The sequence below is a fragment of the Hippocampus guttulatus genome, chromosome 12 (genome assembly GCF_054856545.1).
Source record: "Hippocampus guttulatus isolate MCC_2025c chromosome 12, RoL_Hgut_1.0, whole genome shotgun sequence".
NCBI lineage: Eukaryota > Metazoa > Chordata > Actinopteri > Syngnathiformes > Syngnathidae > Hippocampus > Hippocampus guttulatus.
In genome coordinates this window covers 4,167,315-4,186,419 of record NC_141272.1, presented here as the reverse complement: position 1 = coordinate 4,186,419, position 19,105 = coordinate 4,167,315, and the positions used below count along the sequence as shown (strand labels likewise).

The following is a 19,105-nucleotide window of genomic DNA, read 5'->3' as shown; positions in this document are numbered from 1 at the left end:
TTGGTTCTTGACAGGAAGACCTCTGACGCTATTAAAGAAAAGCTGCATCTATCCATTCTCTGTACCATCTATCCTCAACTTTCATAAACATCTTTTCCAATATGAAGTTTGTTTCTTGTGCTTCTTGCGTTTGTTTTTGCTGTGATATTTTGTTGCTAGTTTTCTCCCCAACTTTTACTTGCGTTACTTGAGATTCTTAAACTGGCCTATAAACCCACGGGTGGGGTGGCCAGTGAGAATTTGGGGGAAATATGTTAATTTCCCGGGCTATTTCTGAGCCGTTCCGGCCACCACGAAATGGTAAATTCATATTTTTATCAAATTAAATATTAGAATCACACCACAGTCACTTATTGTTTTATTTCAAATCATTTTGTCGGGGTGTAAAATGAAAAAAAAAAAAAATCGGAAAAAAATGGTTACTGTCCAAACACTTTTGAAGCAAACTGTAGGCTATGCCATCATTTGAGTTTTGCTCGAACATGTTGAGAAAAATTGAACTGTGTTATCAGACTTAAACCGCCGGGCTACAGCAATTAAATAAACAGAGTACAACATCCACACACTTTGTTCCATTGTCAAATAGCCAAAATAGCAAAAGATAATCTAAGCTACCGCTGTGTCTTTTTTGTCACATTTGTAATTTTTACAGGGAGGAAAAACCGGTCCGGAAAATGTGCAGACACAATTCTTTACTCACATTTGTATGTTGTTGGTGAGTGTTCCTCTCATGTTCCACGAAGCAAAGCCTTGAAGGAGAGGAAGCAGAGGGAAAGTAATCCTGTTGTGCCACCATGTGGACAAAAGTCTCCATCAGCAGCGTCGTGTTATATTTCTGTTTAAGTCAAGTGACCGAAACAGAACGTTAAGACACACAGGTGTCAAACCCAGTCCCTGGAGGACCGCTGTCCTGCATGTTGTCCAAGTCTCCCTGTTGCAACACACCTGATTCAAATGACCAGGTTCAGTGTCAGGCTTCCGCAGAGCTTGCTGATGATCTGTTCATTTGAATCAGGTGTGTTGCAACAGGGAGACTTGCAAAACATGCACGACAGAGGCCCTCCAGGACCTGAGTTTGACACCTATCCTTTAATGCTACAGTGCATCTGGAAAATATTAACAGCGTTTCACTTTTCGCACATTTTGTTTTTGCCTCAAAAAAAAAAAGATTGAAAAAAGATTGAATCAGTTTTCACCCCTCAAAGTTCTGCACACAACACCACATATGAGACCCTGTATAATTTTTTTTACATCTTCAAATTTATTTAAAAAAAACTAACAAACCAAAGAGTCATCACAATTTTGTACAAAAACACTCACGGCCTTTCCACAATAATTGGTTGATGCAAATATTTTTTTGGACAAATCTCTTGTCTGCATCTACTTTTGTGGAATCCAATTCTGTCCGACACATTACTGACACATGTGATTCCTTAGTTGTTTTAATTTATAATAAATTTTCTGAAATGAAAAATAAAAACAGTTTTTCCACATTGTCACTCAAAACTTCACGTGTGAATCAATCACGTGTTGAGTGACACTCAACACTTCACGTGTTGAGTGCAGAACTTTGAGGGAAGAAATGCATTTATTTCATTTCGGAATAAGGCTATAACACAACAAAATGTGGAAAAAGTGAAGCGCTACGAATACTTTCCGGATGCACTTTGTATATATACAGCACAGTGTACTGGTGGGCAAAAGTAGCTCATCTGGAAGGACATTATAAATATAAAGTCCAGAACCCCTCGCGACCCTTGTGAGGATAAAGCGGATCAGAGAATGAATGAATTCATGAATGAATATTTTACTGGTCCATCTAATTCGCACTTGCCTTGCCATGCAGCACACAAGCACATTTTTCAAGCACATCATTGCATCTACTCGGTATGCTCACTAATTGGACTAGAGTCTAATTTTCATTGGTAGATAATTAATGTGACACTGGAGGAAATAATTCTGGTGGGGCTTTGCTGAGCCACGAATCGAGAGACTGCGGTTTATCTTGAGCCCGCACAGGAAGGGGAAAGGAAAGGATGAGACTTAATCAATGTCCCTGCTTTTGCTCATTAACCAAGGACCTTGGCCCGGTCAACTTCTAAGGAGATGCCCTTGGGGGAGCCTGAGTTTTGCATTGAGGATCGAAGTGCGCATATGCTATTTTTGTCATATTCTGAACTCCTGAACTGAATGTCAAGTTAACACGAGGGCTCCATTTTCGTAGACAGCACTCGGCGTTAAACCCGGCACATCTTGATTTTCACACACTGTCGAGAACAATCAAGGTGGACCACTTCACAGCTGAGATGGCCCTGACTACCGTTTGCGTCACGCACAAGTGGAGGTCTTCTGCCACTTCCTTATGAACGTACTTTGCATGCGTCGTTCTCCCGCATCGCCTCTCCTGCATGTGTTATTGGTTTACCATGATGCCTAATTATTTACAGTCAGGTGAACATAATCATGCACACACACACACACACATTTTAGCCTATGACGTGTGGCATTACCGTACTGAATAACTTGTGGTTTGCGATCCAATAAAGGACTCAGTTTTATAATCTCTCCGGCTGCATTTTGTTGACTGGTCCCCCAGTTAAACGCCGACAGAACACAGTCAATTCAAGCAGGATTATGGCTTTTGTTGTTTGGATTATATGAATCTAATTACCTTGCGCAGGGCTTTACTGCTTCTGTGGTTTATCAGCTTGATTTCCTATACGCCGTCACTGAACGCCTGGCCAATCGCAAGTTTCTTATGAAAACAGCAGATGAAAGTGAAAGTGAATTTTTGTAGGAGATGGAACTGAATTTGCTCCGTAATTAAACTGTTAACGGAAGAACATAAATTCCGGTAAATGCGTAGGTCCACTTGTGATGGGGGCACAACAATAAATAACATTACTGTACATTTTGGTATAACACAAATATGACTTCAAAATTTGCAGTGATAGTTGGATGATTTTGAGTTCACCTGTTGTTATTTCAATACAGTGTATCAATAATTTTTTTAAATAACTGCCGTCCGTATAAAGGCCTACGGTCAATGAACAAGCACCCACGATCAACAAGTCCAGACAAATCGTGTCCCGTTTTTCATTCTTTTGTTTTTATATTTGAAACAAGCAAGTGGCAAAAGGTGAACACACTGCATTTGTCATCGGATTTTGTGTTAATCACTTCTCTATTCCCCAAAATAACATTTTAAACAAGTTTTTCAAACTATCCAGCATGCTGGAAGACTGGAAATGAAACATCTTTCTTTCCCAGCATGTTGGCGATCAGAGCTTTTGTAGGATGAAAAGAAAAGATCAATTCTTCGACTGAGATGTGGCTCTTCCTCATTTAGTAGTCAGAACTTTGACTCGAGTCCTCATTAGTGTGCTCATGCACACGCTGCATTCACGCCGTCACGCAAAGACATCAGACACACACACGACATGAAAAGCGTCTCGGAATCAGCTGCAGTTGCAAACTGACACAAGTGATTTAAACCAGTCGTTCGTCTGCCATTTCCAATGTGGCCTAATTACCAGCACTGACATTCGCAACCTCTTTCTGTGGTGCTCGAAGGGATGTTTTGTTCTCAGCCAACATTTCATAACTAGGAGCAAGAACACTGACTCAGTAAGTTTGCACACGTTCTCGTGGACATTATACATTTCTGGCTTTTAACTAAATGTCAGCTGTTACGTCCGACACAAAGAGCAATTTTTTAATTGCATGTGTTTGTTTTTGATGCGACAGTGCTCTTGGGCTAGATCACAGTTGTTTACGCCACCGCTCTATCGTGGGTTATGTCGTTTGTTTTTAATCTGTGGGGTTTACTGTAAATATTCAAGCGCAGACCTGATAAGAGTTGATTCACATCCAGTCAATTGTCCATTTGGGAGAATGAGAATTTAACTTATACAGCTAACGAAAACCATCACCATATTACATCTGGGTAATGGTAAAAGGATGACTCTGCAACAGTTATTTATATCGTCTAACATTCACGAAAGCTATCTGAATTGTAAATAAAACACTATTTGCAATAAATTGTCATCGTACAGCTGCCCACAGATGATAGCACTTCAGCATAGGCATGCATTATGTGTGTGTGTGTGTGTGTGTGTGTGTGTGTTTATGATGCTGTTGTCACACATGGCTAATCAGGTGAAACAATGGAGGCCTGGAGCAGAGAGTATACGAATAGAATCTGGTCTTGGATGGTATGTTTAAAAAAGTATACCGCATAGGGTTCGATTATGGAGTTTGCATGTTCTCACCGTGCCTGCGTGGGTTTTGTCCGGGTACTCTGGTTTCCTCCCACATTCCAAAAACTTGCGTGCCAGGTTGACAGAACACTCTAAAATGTCTCGAGGTATGAATGTGATGGTTTTTCGTCACTGTGTGCCCTGCGATTGGCTGGCAACCGGTTCAAGGTGTCCCCCGCCTCCTGCCCGAAGACGGCTGGGATAAGCTCCAGCACGCCCCGCGACCCTTATGAGGATAAGCGGATCAGAAAATGGATGGATGGACGGAAAACTTTGCTTTTAGAAATCCTAGCCATCAGTGGGCAGGTATCGAGAGACATACAAGACAGCCAGCTTTCTTAACCGGCTGGATTGATTGTTACTAAAATGGGTGTACGTGGGCACTTTGTTATGTCCTCTGACTGTACACTAGGTGGCAATGATGCTATAAAAATACTGTTGAGATGAAATAGGCTGTTCAGAAAATACAGTGTTTGGCTACACTCTGGCCTTGTTATTTTGCCTTGAAGACTTTATGCGTATTTTGAGGAATGTTTTACTTTCAGGGGCTTGTTTGCAAAGTGAAGGACACAGCAGTTAAATTTGGCTAAGATGCAAATGCAAAACTTGTCTTTGCTGACAAGGAATAAGAAAAATAGGTTCACTAGTTTTACCCACCGGGAGTATTTGTCGCATTGTAAGCGCCAAAAAAAACACACCAGAAGTCCAAGTTGGTTGTCATTGAATATTTTATTTGCAAATGAAAGAGTAATAACTCATAAGTCGTAAAAATATACATTTTTAAAATTGTGATATTTACATGGATTGTTTTGTCATCAATCAAACAAAGAATTCAGCACGGTGACTCAAAACCGAACAACTGCAGAAAAGAAATGGATGATCGCCAAAGGAAACAAGAGTGTCTTGCATGTACCCTTAAGTACCGCTGGAGCAAGCGCGTCTGCTCCTGACGCTTTTGCTATGTCGTCAAGGAGAAACAGCCGACCGCACACATCCCACGCAGACCCATGATGAGTGCAGCACACACAAAAGTGCAAAGTACATGGATGCAAATGAAAAAGATCAAAAGATAAGACCAAAAAATAAAGCTTCATAAATTTTGTATGTACAATTGTAGATTTTTTTTTCAATTCCTTATCCAAATACAGGTATGATACATCAAAGCAAAGCATTCTCATTCCTTTGCTCAATTTCGTATGACATGCAGGTCCCTTCAGATCCCTTTTCCAGGGTGACTTCAGCACCGTCCGTCATTTTGGGGGAAAACGCGTCACATTCCGAGGCCCAAATGTCTGAGCATCATTTCGCTCTGCCCTCAAGTCGGAAATAAAACAAACATTAAAAATGTGGTTATCACACGATACGGGTTAACCTAACACTTGAGTGTTGATGATGAGACAATACACATACAGTGTCGATGAAATACTGTTCTAAAAGACGATACACTCTGTGTGTGTGTGGTCTTGATTCCATGACTGAGATCGTGGAAATCTGTTGAAAGAAAGCGCCGCACATGAGAGGATGAAGTCAGGGATTTGCCACCTGAGTCAAAGCGCTTGGAGGAGTTTGAACGGCTGGAAGGCTCGCATCCTTTCTTCCTCCTCCGCCGTTGCCGCTGCTATTGTTTCATCGATGGCGGAGGGGAATTTCAATGTCGAGAGCTTTGGCTCGATATCAATCGTGTTTGGAGCTCCTCCTGATTCCCAGCGCTACAGTGCTCTGACAGAATCTCGTGACAAGCAACGGCTTGGAGAATCCGCCACTGTTGAATTGCAACAGATGTCTCTGCTAGTGCCGGCGTGTTGCTGTTACTGTGGCTATGTTTATCTGCGTCACTACATCTATTAGTTCATACTAATAGTGCCCAACATCCAATCCATCAAGCTGACTCTGAAGGAACAGAAATGTGTGTGAGCACCTCCGTGCTTGTGGAAATGCAGCTACAGAGACAAAAATATCTGGACACACACAGAAAGCTACAGAAAAGCTGGAGTAGGCATAACCGCATCCAGTCTTCTGGTAAAGACTTTACAACTTTACACTAGATCCATATTATGTGGAAGAATTTATCGAGGCGTTCATTCGTCCAGACCATGGACCTCTCTTTGATCACTGGGCTTTCCTCAAAGTGTTCCCACAGAGGTGGAGGCATCGAATTGTCTGGTCAAGAATGGTAAATCTGCATTCCAGAAAACTGGGAAATTCCGACCTCAAGTGTATTGGGACACTGCTGGAATTCTACTCAAGTAATCTGATGCCAATCCCGTTCCAATTCCCTTAGACTATATTCGTTTGTCATGTACCTATCGGGTTTTTTTTGTTGTTGTTTATTTTCCATTGGAAAATCCTTTGCAGTCTCACCTTCGGAGTTTCAAATAGGCTATTTCCGACTTCCCAGCAACTTGGAAGGCATCTTCAGAATCCCACGAATCTACTTTGTAAGAAGCGTAGCTCAGCCTTACTGTTTAATCGCTCAAGAGGTAGGCTCCGTCCCAAGACTTTTGTCCACATGCATAACTACTTAATATAGTATTTGCATGTACATATAATATTATTGTGTGTGCGCACCCGCGGCCAAGTGTAAAAGCATGAAGCCCACTGATGAATTATGTACACACTTGTCTCAACACACTCCTCCTCCCCCACAAGCGTAAATATGGCTGCCGCTTGGAAGGCAAGCTTCAATTGACTCTTCAGTCCAAATGAAAATACTGACAGTCTGCATTCAGGTGATCGTTAATTAACGGCTACTTTGCCCGTCTAGATCCCCTCTCATTCGCCGAATGGCGAACTTTAGAGTGTGTGTGGGCGTGGCCCGAGGGCTTAGACTGAAATAACATGCACGCACCCTCACCGTCCACACTAACACTCATATTCACATGCACACATACACACGCTAGCTTCCTTGGTCGGATACGAACTGCTGTCTGTATAAAAGGCATCTTTCCGCCTCCCTTCACAGGCGAGTCAGAAGGGAAGTCCCTCATGTGAAGTCAAAGTAAATGTTTGTTTCCACCACAGATCTCACGAATTTGAATATCAATTTCCAACTTCACTTCAGTTTGACAAGGAACATCCAAGATAAGGCCAACTCTCATGACCGCCACCAGAGCTTAACAAGTAACAAATCACTTATGAAGTGAAACCTTCAAAGTGGAATGACAACAATTTTCCATGGTCAAAAAGCAGGTACTAAACTGAATTTCTAGTATTGTGCCTCATAAACACACGTGGTAATATTAGATTGTCTTAGTCTTGGAGGGTGCAGTACGATGCTCCGCAGTCTTTACCTGTTGTAGCGGTGCATGTTCTGACTGACTTCACTTCAGTTTTCCCTTGGATGTAATTTGAAAAGTGTGTGCGTGTGCGTGTGTGTGTGGAACATACACATCCCAGTTGGGAATATGTGTGAGCACCACCGCCCCCCTCTTGGCAATTACTGGTTGCTGTTCCGTGAAAAATCTGTACTACCATGAAGGTCCGGAGTCTGGTAGTACTAAACAGTACTAAACAAAACTCTGGGGACCACTGATTTAGAACACAAAACAACATGTTTTGAATTCACCTTTGGGTTTTCCATTTGACTTTTACCTGTAGAGGGAGCAAATCTCCCCTCATGTACCCTAATTTATCAAGGCAAATGACATCATGTGCATATATCTATCTGTATGTACAATACAAAACAATACTGATTACATCATGTACAGTACATCGCCCGTGGCATGATATTGCTTTCTCAATAATTGATACTTTGAACTGCTCTGAAGTGCCCCATTTTGGAAAGCCTCTTTTTTTTTTTTCCTCCCCCGGGGAGACTTATTGAAGTAGCATCGATATTTATCGCGAAAGACCTTCTGAGTCGGTGTGGTGAAGATAAAAGACAAAGAAAGAAAGTGTGAAAAGGAATAAGGGATTGCAAAGGCACACTGATAGAAAATCTACTTGCTCTATTTTAAGCTACGTTCAATCAAACTGCACCGGGTCTGTGACTATGTGACAAAAGGCGCACCGGCTGATACCAGGCGGACCAAGAACACACCAGCGCCCGCTGAGTCAGCCAGACAGCCATTGACTGCCACCCCATTATTATGGATCCATTGAGAGTCCTGACACTGATTTCGATGCATTCTCTTTTACAACTGAAATGAGTCTTCCCACTCCTTTTATTCGGCCTAATTGGCCCTTCTCACGATGATGTCTAAAAGCTTCGGCCTCGCCTCTTCTTTGGGTTATCTTCACTAATTCACCACATTATATAATGAGACAAGTAAGGTAAGGACAGACTGAGGGAAGCAGACAAGAGCGGAGGCTGCAAGAAGCTGACAGAGGCAAACGAGAGGATTGGCTTGCTAATGAGCAGAACAAGAGTGGCATCTCTCTTCCTGGCATTGCGTCTGATGCTTCTCTGAAAAGTAGCTCTTTGAACATGAAAAAACAACAACTGCTGAGTAATTATTTTTTTCGTAAACATCTATCTTGGGGGGGGGGGGGGATTACGTAGTCCCGAGTGCTGAAGCTCACAATGTCTCGTCAAGACTGTGACTGTCTTTTTCTTGATTTCATGAGTCGTACGTGTTGGTCATTACGTACACCAACCATACGAAGCAATGCGCTCGGTTGCTGTGGTTCTCCTGCCTGGTCTGCCTCTCATAGCATCTCCCAACTTCTCCGATGGTGCGTTTTCGTGCTTTCAGCAATGCGTCTGTGACTTAGGATCGAATGGTTTCTGTGAAACGGTGCCGTCATACTGTACGATGTGACTACGATCGTAAATGATAGAACACTTTAAAGCTCACTTCAGCTTTGTTATTAATTTTATGTCGTAGTACAAGACTGAAAACAGGGAGCACAGCAAGCTAATATTGTATCGTACCACAAGGTGTTGTTAAATGTTGCCCACTCGGCGTCCATTTCAGCCTGGCCACCCTGGAAGGGGAATTGCCTACATCTGTCATCCTTCTCATTGTGTTTATTTTTTTACCTTCTCCTCTTGGTCAGGTTTAGATCAGGGGATGTCATTAATATTTGTCAACAGTGGACTTGAGAGTCTCTTTGTGATTAAGTGCTGTATAAATACATCGGACTTGACTGGACTCAAGTGAAGATCACACCAGGAAGAGAGAGCACAAACAACTCCACTTAGGGATACTTCGATGAGCTGATTGATTCAGTACCTCTCTGGGAGCGAAAACAATGTCATCGCTCCTCATCATCCATCACACATTCATGGTGACACACTTTGGTTTCATTTCTGCAATGCAGCATGTGTACAAACAAACAAAGAAAAAAAATAATACGCCTTATTAGGGATCGGTGGCAAATATTATACTTGACTTCAGCTATTGATGCTTATACGGAAAGCACGGTCCATCTACAGGCCGAGTATATGTAGTTAATAGACGTTAAGGTATTCAGTACCAGAAAAGAGGTGAAGACTCCGTTGATATGACTCCACTGTTAGTGCGATGTGAAGTTTGCCCTGCTGGTGGTAAAGCAGATAGGCTGTTCAGTCACATGAGGGAGTCTAAGTAGCTTTGTTGTGGGTTTCTCATGAGAGAGGTTGATGTTGAACACACACAAACACACACACACACACACGCACACACACACTGAAATACTGTGTCTGTCCGCACGAATGGGCCCAATTGGGTCAACCCACAGGTGGCAAATGGGGTCTGTGGTTTTGGATCTGATGCTGGAAGAAGATGACATCATATCATCCTCCCGCTGGATAGAAAATATCTGCAGTCTCCATTTCTGTACATCCCGTGGTGGGAGGGGGCTACTTCCACTTTCACCAAGTTTTGAATGCTTCACCCTTTGCTCCGTTACATGCCTAAAATTTGGATTAGATATATACTCAACAAGGGGAGGGGGGGGGCTTTAAGTTTTCCGCTCACAGTGCTTCCTTCCTTGAGTCATAAGACACAAACAGTGCCTTTTCTCTGATCTTTTTTTTTGTAATTCAGTAGGGGGCAAGCATTTCATATTTTCCCTTTTAAGTATGCATTCATTAGAAGTACTTGACTTATAGTATTGAATTTTTAATAACATCCTTTTAACTAGTTGCATTTCTTTGTTTATGGAGGAGTCTTAGCTTTTAGGAAGTGGGTGCAAGGTTGTGGGGTATGGATGGGAGTCTGGGCAGGGGTCCTACACAGTCTGAAAGGCCTTGGTCTGGGCGGGGACCATTAGGGTCGGGGGTGTTGGCCCAGACATATTCCTGGAGTTGAATTTGGGAGTGGTGAGGGGCTCGGGGGTCTTGGACGGCACCACTGTGGTGTAAGCCGGAGGGGGCTGGGGAAAGGCCGGAGGTTGTCCATTTTCCTTCAGCGCTGCAACTGCAGGTGGGCGGGGGCGGTGCCCGCGCTGGGCGCTGTTGTGCACCATCGACTGGGTCGAAGAGGCACCTGAGCGTGAGCTGCCAGAACGGGACGAAGACAGGGAATTGGGCTTCACCAGCTTTGCCTTGGGAGCTTCGGCATCCTCTCTGCATAAACACACAGACACACAAATATTTACTGAGGTCAAAATGTACAGTATTTCACAAAAGTGGGTCCACCTACTCACAGCTTTGTAAGCACACACACATTTACATCGAAACCATTGGTAACAAAAGTGAAGACAACCCAAAGTAAAAAAACTGAGACCTATTTGCCATTTTCCTACCCCAATGTCATGTGACTTATTAGAAAGCCACAAGTATGAATGGTATGCAGGAGTGTTAAATTTGGCGTTATCATTGTCACACTCCCTCAAAGGGGTCTTGGGAAATTCAAAATGGCATCTCAACAAAACATTCTGGGGATCTGAAAATAAAGTATTGCTTGACTGGTTAACATGGGGTCCCTAATTCCAGTCCTCGAGAGTCCCTATTCAGCCTGTTTCTGATATCTTCCTCCTCCAACACACCTGGTTCAAATAATCAGTGTCTTTATCGGGATTCTGAAAATCTCGCTAATGAGCTGATGCTTTGAAAAAAAGTGTGTGTACACAGCTTTTCTGGATTCAGTTTGACACGCCCAAATTATGCTTTGCGAGTCTGTAAAAACAACACTGTGTTGAAGGGATCAATTGGAACAAGATACCCGACTATGGTGTAAAGTTCATCATACGCTGTCAACACGTCAGCATTTGTGCGCATCGTGCGCCTCATTCAGGCAGCCGAATCGTGCTTATGAGGGATTAGTGTCGGCTTTTCCACAGAAAGTCAAAAACCTCTCCTGTAAAAAGTTGATGAAAAATATATTTCTGAAAAAAAACTGAAAAAGTAATGGCTGGGGTTTGTACCTCGCACCCAAGTGGTCGCGGTCTGTTTGAAGCACCTTGCCACTCCTCACATGGCATACAAGTAGAAAATACTTCGTCTCATCTGCATTATTTCTGAAAGCTGGCACTCCACCTTGCAACATTTTTTAAGGCCGCATTAGTGAACGAGCACCTACACTGATGCAAATTAGTCACAGAAAACGCGTAAAAAATTTTTTTTTGTATCACTTGGTGCCCACAGGAACACACATAAAAGCAGCAAGAGTCATTCAGTTGTTCATACTTAACAAATACATTTGCCATACTTCTTCATACAAAGGCTACAAGCATTTATTTGCAATACTACAAGAGGTAAGAGAAACAAACTTTACATTTTACTTTGACCGTTTGAGGAAATGCGGTATGTCCCCAGTACTGTCATAAGAAGTCCTCCATTAAACATGTCTGGTAGAACACAGGCACAAAGAAAAGTACAAATCTGAGTGAAAAGGAGGAAGAACAAACCTTATTTCATTTGGAGTCTCCTCTTCCTCGTACTTCTTTTTCTCTTTTGTTCGGAAGACAAGCCAAATAATTAATATGACGATGAGCACACCCAGGGAAATTCCCACTACCGCGCCAGCTACCTTGCCCATATCCCTCACATCTGTGAAAACATAACAGATTCTATCAGATACATTTGGTACAACTGCACATCTACCGCAATTTTTTGAGAATAACACACATCATTTTTGGGGGTGGAAAAAAATCATCCAAAATCAAGGGGGCAGGGGAGGGGGGGGGGGGGGTTATACATCGGTTTAAAGGGAAAAAAATGTGCTGATTTTTATTGGTACCTCGGGGTTGTGAAAAAGGTGTACTTTAATTCCAATGTAATATCTAATGTCTACATACAGCCGCCACTGAACTAAAAACCCGGGCAGTATTTGTTCCACATGTGTTTTCGGAGTGCAAGACCTTACTTATATACTCTGTGCCTCTGTAATTTTGATGAGTATGTTCAGTAAACTGTGTATTGTAATACACCCCATACGCAAGGCTGAGATTGGCTCCACAAAAACAGGTTTGGCTCCTCACCAAGAATCCTGTTGCAAGAGGATTTCTTCCAAAATGGGTGGAGGTGACATTGAAAGGCGATTTTCGAGGTGCATATAATATTCGAGTGTGTGTTAAAATTCCTCTCCGTTTTATTTGGCACTGTAAGAGAGGCACACATTTTTTCAATGTATTTAATAATATGGTTGTTGATTTTCCAGTGGTGTAGAAGGTCACGGCATCATGCTAACTAAAAATTTCGGATATTTTGGTTGAATGAGGAAAGCAAACAATTTGAAATAATCAAACTAACCTGTCATCAGTACAATATCCAATACATTGACAACAAATAGGCAATTTTACTTGTTGTGCATGTTTCAATTTACCACTACGGTCATCAACCAGTTTGTGCAGAGCTACAAGACGTGTCAGTTTGTTTACACGTGACCCCAACCGCCCGGCCTCTCTAGAAATATATTAGTGTGCCAGTGAAACACGAGTGTTGGAGCACAGGTGGCAACCAGTAACCATCTGCACATTCCGTGCACTCCCTTGCGTTGGTAGACTGGGGAAGTATCATGGGGTGTGGAAGCAGAGAGAGGGAAACAAATGTATTTCCATCTGCAGTTTGAAACAATTGCCATCAGTCAGTCTGACAGGTGGAGGTGAGGTGAATGCCGCAATGAGTTGCCAGTTGAACCCCCTCCCACCTTCCAAACACTCACGCTGCATTGTGACCTCAATGGTGCAGTTTTCCTCGCCCACATCATTGCTGGCTGTGCACCTGTAGACACCTGTGCTGTCCATGGTGAGGTTCCTCAGGGTCACAAGTTCAGGGTTCTTCAGATCTGGACAGCAGAGAATGGTACATTGTGACAATCAAAATGCCCTGAGCTCAGCACTGCATCTTAATTATTACACAGTTCCACTCCTCGAAGACCACTGGATAAATGGATAAAGTGCTGTTATGAAACCGAATCCTGATAGCACATCTCTGTAGACATCTTTCGTGGAGCTAAACTGTCATTCTTTTCCTTACCTATCAGAGCCAGGTTTGGCAGTTTGCCCAGGCTTTTGCCTTTGTCCAGCACTCGCTCCCACTTGTAGTTGATAGGGTCAGAACCGTCGCTGGACTTGCAGCTCAGTTTGACGTCACTACCTTCCAGGAGGTCGCCATCCATCCAACATCTGGGCTTTGAGGGTTTCACTGTAAACATGGCAAATGACCGGTTTATATCAGTGGTAAGACAAACACAATTCAGATGTAGCACGACGGCGTTAACACAAATATTTGCTGTTGATCTGAATATGTCATCACAACCTCAAATTCAATCTCTCCATTTCCTAATGGGCGTGGCTTCATCCAGGTGAGTTGGATTTAATGTGTATGTGGAAGAAAGCCAGAGCACCCAGAGAAAACCCATCCAAGCACAGGGAGCGTATGCAACTTCCACACAAGGATACTCAAGCCGAACTCTGCAATATTAATCTGGTAGTATTAATAATTACAGGAATGTCTTATTGGATCAATCAAGTATCTCTGTACGTTAATTACATTAAAATATCATTAAAAAAATATGGCCAGCATACCTTTTCAGTCAAATATAAATTCTGCTTCATTGCAAATGATAAAAACTAAAATAATAATAAAGAAAACCCTGAAAACTGACCGTGTTATTTATTGTGCAAACAAAATTACGATTTTTTTCCACAACTCAAAACTAACACAGTTTATGGTCGACACGTCTTGTACTGTTAGAAACCTGCAAAATGTGAACATGTTCCAAATAAAACTGACTTATATGACAGAGATTCAATTGCTTAAGCTCTATTTCCCCCCCCCCCCCCCCCCCACTCACACAAAGCCCATAGATACATAAATACAATGGCTGAAAACAAAGGTGATTAAATATGTGGCAAACGGTTTGATTCTGTCAAGATAAAATCCATAGATGAGGAATCGATGGGCTCCGTTTGAGACCACAGAGAGTTGAAACAGAGTCTATGGAGTCTCGTTCACTGTGACTGCGAAGATGGCTGTGAATGTCATTATTTTCTTTTTTTTCCCCTTCCTGCAACAGCTCAAAGGTTTCAGTTCAGCAGCTCGACAAAAAAAACAACAAAAAAAAAAAAACACAGAAGAGGACTTCTGGATGCTGCTGAAACGCACACTGCCTCTCTGTCTTTAAACACACCGGACGGCTTTGCTGAGCTATGAAAAACCCCCGAAAATAGCCTGGCTTCCATCCCAGCAGCGTATTTTTAGATCAGTGGCAAGCTATTTTTAAACGGCCCTTTTCTATTTTGTCGTCTCGTCGCAGTGTCGGCTTTTGTGCATTTGGTTGGGGCTGGCAGTCTGCAGAGCTGCGGTATGTTGATGAAGCTACACTGTTGTGAGGTAGCTTGTGCATAGAATCATCTTATCTGTATCTAATAGAGGATTTCTTTTTCTTACATGAGACTGAAAACAACATTTTAAAGTGGAAGTGTGTATTCTCTGTAATCTTTTCCAAATCACTAGCTATGTGATGAATGTATTGAAAGAACAATCAATTTCCAAAATAATTGAAGCCAATCCCAGCTGATTCGGCGTGAAACATGGATTAGAAGTAATGGAATCTATGTATTCAATTTCATGTAGTATGTAATCTAATTGCAAAAAAAAATTGCAGCTGTAATTGATCATATTTTCGGGAGGAAATAAGTAATTCAATTACTGTTGCTTTTGGAAATATTTATGATTACGATTGTCGTTATATTGCCACAAAAATGTAGCCAGATATTTGTTTGTTTATTGAACATAAAACATATATACAGTAATAATTTGACAGAAAATAAGGTAGATAAAAAAAGTAAAAAGAAAGAAATCAATCTTCATTCAACACAGTTATTATGTTCAAGGGAGTAGGAAGAAGTAAAAAACTTATCTAGTCCTACCCCGTTATGTGATTGTATCTAATAAATCATTTTTATATCAATCAGAAAAGCAAAAAGTAAGAAGAAAGAAGTCTCCATTAAGGCTCATACTTGACCCTTAACCGTGATATTTTTACAACTTTTGGTTTGTATCAGGATTATATACTTCCACACCCTGACACTCTTGTGTCAATTTTCTCTTGTATTCATAATGGATATTTATATACCTTTCTCTATTTATCAACTTAGTTCTGATTTATCATTATATTTAATGTTTTGAATTTATCATTTTAACTCTGATTGATGTAGGTTGTTTGTACTATTTTTTTGAATTTGTTTTTGAACTCGGCAAGCGATTTACTCATTTTCAGGTCCGTTTCGAGATTATTCCACAGATTAACACCTTTGATAGATACACTTCTTTGCTTGATGTTTGTTCTTGTTTTGAGTTTTTTGAATAAGTTGGTACCTCTTAAATCATAGCTGCTTTCTCGAATTTCGAAAAACTTCTGAATGTTTTGGCAGAGCAGGTTATTGTGTGCTTTGTACATTAATTGGGCGATTTTAAAGTCAACCAGGTCATAAAATTTCATCGTATATAAGTCTACATTTACCATATCTTCTGGTCTATAAACCAATATTTTTTTTCCAACGCTTTGAACCCTGCGGCTTGAAATGTGACAAGGTTTATGTATGAATTTAACTAATTTTTACTACAGCCATCCATGTACAAATGTGTTTTAATGGCAACATTTAGCTGTTGTGGCTTTTAATCAGGAACGTTTTGCAGCCCGGAAATTACGGTCCATCCTCAATCATGTTTGCTTTTGCAAACTGGCTCATAAAAGCATACATTCACAATTCACAGGCGGGTAGTGCATAAACAACCGGCCTGGCACCAAGCTCTTATTTTGAAGAGAGAAATGCAAATGTCTGTTTCTCTCAAAATCGAAAGCGTCACCACAAAAGCTGAGGGCAATTTGTAAAAATGGAGGCACTAACTCACTGAAATGTTTTTATGGAAGAGAGATGAGAGGGAGAGGATTAACAGGCTGTTCTATTAGAAAACCAATAACCGCGGGCCGAACTAATATCCCATGATGTTTTCATAAATCGCCTGCTTTTCCGTCACTGAGATGATCTCAGTCTTCCCGCCGGACTTTGCGCCTGGCTTGAATGGTCGGCCCGCTACCCCCCCCCCCCCCCCCCCCTTTTGCCATTCGTCCTTCAGAATTGTTTAGCTATGAGCAGGCAACGATGAACATTTCCACTGAGCTTGCTCTAAAGCTTGTTGCATAAACCAGGAAAACAAAAAGAATGAAAAGTAGAGGGATGAAATGAACAACAATGAATTCACTGAGGATTGAGAGGCCAAAACAAGCTTCCCCAGACATAATTTGTGTAAATAACTTTCCTAAGAAGCTTATAGGGGGCTTTAAGGGGAGACAGTTGTAATTATAGACTTTCACCTCAAAAGGACACACATGCATTTAGTTACATTTGTCGAGAATCAAACTCATAAATCAGTTGCATGTTTCTGGTCTCACCTCATCAACAAATTAAAAGAAGATTCCAATCAGTCACTCTGAATCAAATTGAATCATGGGATCAGTCAGCATGGCAGAGGAAATGTGTTGGGTTAATGACCCGTTCATGAAGTCTGTGTGTGGACATGCAGCAACATGAGCATCAATAAATTTGTGCACGCGTGTGTGTTTGGGTTCGGAACCTTACCCAGCACAATGAGGTTGACTTGGCTCCAGTGGTACTTCCCCCCGGTCTTGACCTTGCAGTAGTACTCCCCGGAGTCAGTCAGCAGCAGGTCACTGATCAGCAGGGAGGCGTCACCCCCCAGGTACTCCCCAGCAAAGGACAGGCGGCTGCCATCAGTGCTCGTCGCCTCGTTGGTGTACACGTGGCCACCGAAGAACGTAATGATCTGGAAAAATTGAAGAGCAACGCATCAGAGACTGTCATTAATGTTGGTGAGTGAACTGTGTTCAAATCTTCGCAAGCAAATTTAGCTAAGTGGTCCCCAACCACTGGGCCAACGACCATTGAGATGGAATTTGCTCGTTTTAATTGATGCCTTTTGGGTCCACGGGAGTTTTCATGGGCTTGCATTTGGCTCACGTCTCTGTCAGTGTTTCAATGCCGGATGAATTTAGCCCCCAAAACGTTACTCGGGAGAGATTTTTCAAAGTTTCGAAATCACGAGGCACGAGATCGCATATTTGCTCCAACGGATTGCAATCACTGTAGCTGGGCATCATGTGCCTGATTTACCCAAAATGAGACCTTTTACTAAGATTGCGAACAGCCGCCTCAATATAACATTCAAGGCGCATGCTGTCCACTGTAGTAACCGCTGTCCCTGAAAGGATTCATGTTGTATTACACTGATGACAATGTATGACATATTCACATTGTGTCTGCATGGATTCAAATTTATGGCTGGCTGATTATCTTCAAGTTCCCTTATTTAATGTGATTTATCTTTTCACGGTGCAGCCAAAATGACAAAATAATAAAAAGTGTCCAGGCAATGAGATGAGAAATCATCAGACAAGTGGGACCCACAGTGGCAATGATGGGATTTTAACAGCCTGGAAAAAATATTAAAAAAAATACCTGACTCAGTAAATTCCCACAGAAGGCTGGTACTGTAAATATTTTTTTGAAACTAAGTGTGAAATAAAAGTTACATTCCGATGTAACACACTTCCTTCTGTTTTGTTTTACTTGTCAGGACCATTTGGGCGAACAATTTTGATGTTTTTAATGAACGCAAATAGAATAGTGGTTTGGTATTGGTGAACTATTATAACAAAAGATGAATAGATACTCATACTCTGAATATAAACTAATTCAAAACAAACAAAAAAATGTGTGATTTGAAGAGTGAAAATAACATTTGGGTGCTACGTATTTGAATCTGACTGTGGACTTCAAGCCTTTGCCTGTGTAACGTAGTTTGTTCAGTACAAAAATGCTCATATGACTAAAAGTGCTCCTATGCCTTCTGAATTGAACTGTTGTGAACAGTTGTCATGAAAAAGGATTTGATGATTTCCTTCTCCCGAGGTCAATCTCCATCTCAATCCACCGTGTATCCCTACGAGTCTCTCGTTCTGGTCGCATTCATGCCCACAAACACAGCTGTCATGGTGGCCTATTACTCAGGGTGAGGGAGAGCCCGCAGATGGGACCCACTAAGTGCCGGTGCCACAACGCATCACTGACGACCAAAGAGGCGCCACCTGCCGTAACCACAGGCGGTGACGGGCCGCTTGATTAGATCCACCAAATGCACAGAAAAAAAAAAAATCATACCCTGAATGCAAATTGATGGATTGTACATTACAGCGCCGCAGTTCCGCAGAAACAAAATGGACTATAAAGGCAACTACCAATAAGCATGTCTCTTGTTTATTGTTTGGCTCCTGCACATTTTACTGCTCTCAGGCATCTGAAACAAATTTACTGTTCTTATGCACCGATGTAAAGAAACATACTAGAGAGCGAGAGCATCAAAATGCTACTCACAGGAATTTTCGCAAAATGGCTACAGGCTGTTGTTTTTAAAGCTGCAATGACAAAATGCTGACATGGAGCTTTTAAGTCCA

General features: G+C 41.9%; 1 protein-coding gene across 1 annotated transcript in view; it reads right to left on the bottom strand.

The window, feature by feature from the left end:
• Positions 1-4,969: 4,969 nt before the first annotated feature.
• Positions 4,970-19,105, bottom strand: part of clmpb (CXADR like membrane protein b) — a 60,344-nt gene continuing 46,208 nt past the window's right edge. Inside the window, exons 3-7 of the mRNA XM_086126091.1 lie at positions 17,214-17,418; positions 13,603-13,770; positions 13,289-13,411; positions 12,033-12,174; positions 4,970-10,749 (exon numbers count right to left, since the gene is read on the bottom strand). Of these exons, the coding sequence (XP_085982217.1) occupies positions 10,413-10,749; positions 12,033-12,174; positions 13,289-13,411; positions 13,603-13,770; positions 17,214-17,418 (975 nt within the window). The 3' untranslated portion in view covers positions 4,970-10,412. The remainder of the gene's footprint in view (positions 10,750-12,032; positions 12,175-13,288; positions 13,412-13,602; positions 13,771-17,213; positions 17,419-19,105) is intronic.